Source organism: Cyprinodon variegatus, unplaced genomic scaffold (genome assembly GCF_000732505.1).
Source record: "Cyprinodon variegatus isolate N-32 unplaced genomic scaffold, C_variegatus-1.0 Scaffold554, whole genome shotgun sequence".
In the NCBI taxonomy this organism is placed as follows: Eukaryota; Metazoa; Chordata; class Actinopteri; order Cyprinodontiformes; family Cyprinodontidae; genus Cyprinodon; species Cyprinodon variegatus.
In genome coordinates, this window is record NW_015151007.1 from 383,668 (window position 1) to 385,500 (window position 1,833).

The 1,833-nt window shown below is 46.1% G+C and overlaps 1 protein-coding gene across 1 annotated transcript in view; it reads left to right on the forward strand.

The window, feature by feature from the left end:
- LOC107095530 (collagen alpha-4(VI) chain-like) overlaps positions 1-1,833 on the forward strand; it is a 69,848-nt gene that overhangs the window by 8,738 nt on the left and 59,277 nt on the right. Inside the window, exon 3 of the mRNA XM_015391663.1 lies at positions 556-1,164. Coding sequence (XP_015247149.1) covers positions 556-1,164 — 609 coding nt within the window. The remainder of the gene's footprint in view (positions 1-555; positions 1,165-1,833) is intronic.

Genomic DNA, 1,833 nt, shown 5'->3' on the forward strand with positions numbered 1-1,833 from the left:
TACCTGTCCTAATCTTCTGGCTCTGGCCATAGAATATGCAGCTTCAGGTCTAGTTTACCTGTTTAAGGAAATTTTTTTGAGTGTAGTAGTTTCCGTAGTTTGAGCACACGTTTTGGTTAATTGTCAGAAAAGAATCAATTGATCCAATATGAAACTCTTCTGACTACTGTCTGCCTCAGGTTAGATGATGCCTGCTCAGAGGAACACCTTAGAACCCTCACAGTTTCACCTCGAGCTGTCATAAGGACGTATGCCTAATCCCAAGCAAAAAGCTAGAGATGAGTTTCACGTTGCCACCTGAAGGGGCCAGCATCAGCTGGATGCTATTTCTAATTCACACCTTTAGATGAAACACCTGGTGGTGTCCAGGAACAGTTTGAAGCCAGACTGATCACACTTCTTTTTCTTCAACCTTTCACACAAACCTTCACCTCACTACCTTTATCGTAAAATCACGCTGGCACCTCCTCACCTGTGGCTGATCCACTCAGATAGCTTGGTTTGTTTCCGCCGGGTTTCTGTGAGACCTCTCCATGACCTCAACTCCTCCCTCAGTCTGCACCCAAGAGGCCGTAGCTGACTTGGTCTTCATGGTGGATGGCTCATGGAGCATCGGAACCGAGAACTTTGATCAGATCCGTCAGTTCCTCTACACGCTGGTGGACAGCTTTGACGTTAGTCCTGATCACGTCCGGGTCGGCCTGGTCCAGTACAGCTCCTCTCCACGTACAGAGTTCAAGCTGAACACATTCCAGAGCAAGAAAGGGATCCTAGAATACATCAAGAGGCTACCTTACCGTGGAGGTGGAACCAACACCGGACAGGGCTTGGACTTCATGCTGAACAACCATTTTGTGAATCCGTCCGGAAGTCGAGTAGAGCAGAAAGTGCCGCAGATCGCCGTGGTCATCACCGACGGCAAATCTCAAGACGAAGTGGCGCACCATGCTGAGAGGCTGAGGAGCAGGGGGATCATTCTGTATGCTATCGGCATCAAAGATGCAGATGAAAATGAGCTGAAGCAGATCGCAAACCGGCCGCACAGTCAGTACGTCCACAGCGTGTCAGACTTCTCCGCCCTGCAGGGGATTTCTCAGAACATCGTCCAGACGCTCTGCACCACCGTGGAGGAGGCCAAGAGGCAACTCCAGCAGCTGTCTCAAGGTAAAGAGCTGCAGGTCACAGACAGTGATCTACTAAAGGACTCACAGAAGAAGTCTTTGGTTGGTCCATTTTCATTAAGATGAAACAATGTCAGCCGGATCATGTGGTCCCTGAGGGCCTTATGGCAAACACATGTAAGATGGTTCCTCTTTCAGTCCATCTTCACAGATGTGATGATCTTAGATCCGTCATTCAGCTTTATACATGTGGAATCCTTAACCAAAGTCATTTTCCTAGTCAGATTGAGATCCTTCTAATTTGTATACATGTACCATCTCAGTATCCACCATTAAGTCATTAACAACACTAAATCTACAGAAAATCCAAAATTTTTGCCAATAAAGAAAAGAGGTCTTAGAGTAGCAACAATGATTTAATTCAATTAAATTCAGTTTTTCTATAAACCATGTCATCCCAAGGCACTTTACAGTTCACCAGATCATCCAGTCAAACTGATTCAAAGTTTTCTATCTAAGGAAAACCAGTTTGATTGCATTGACTCATTGATTCAAAGGTTATCCCTCACACTAAGGCTATGCTTGTAGCGACAGTGGAGAGGAAAAACTCCCTTTTAACAAGAAGAAACGGGCTCAGTGTGAGCAGCCATCTGCTGAGGCCCACTGGGGTTAAAGGAGACAGAAGCAGAGATAGAAAAGGAAGCATAGATAC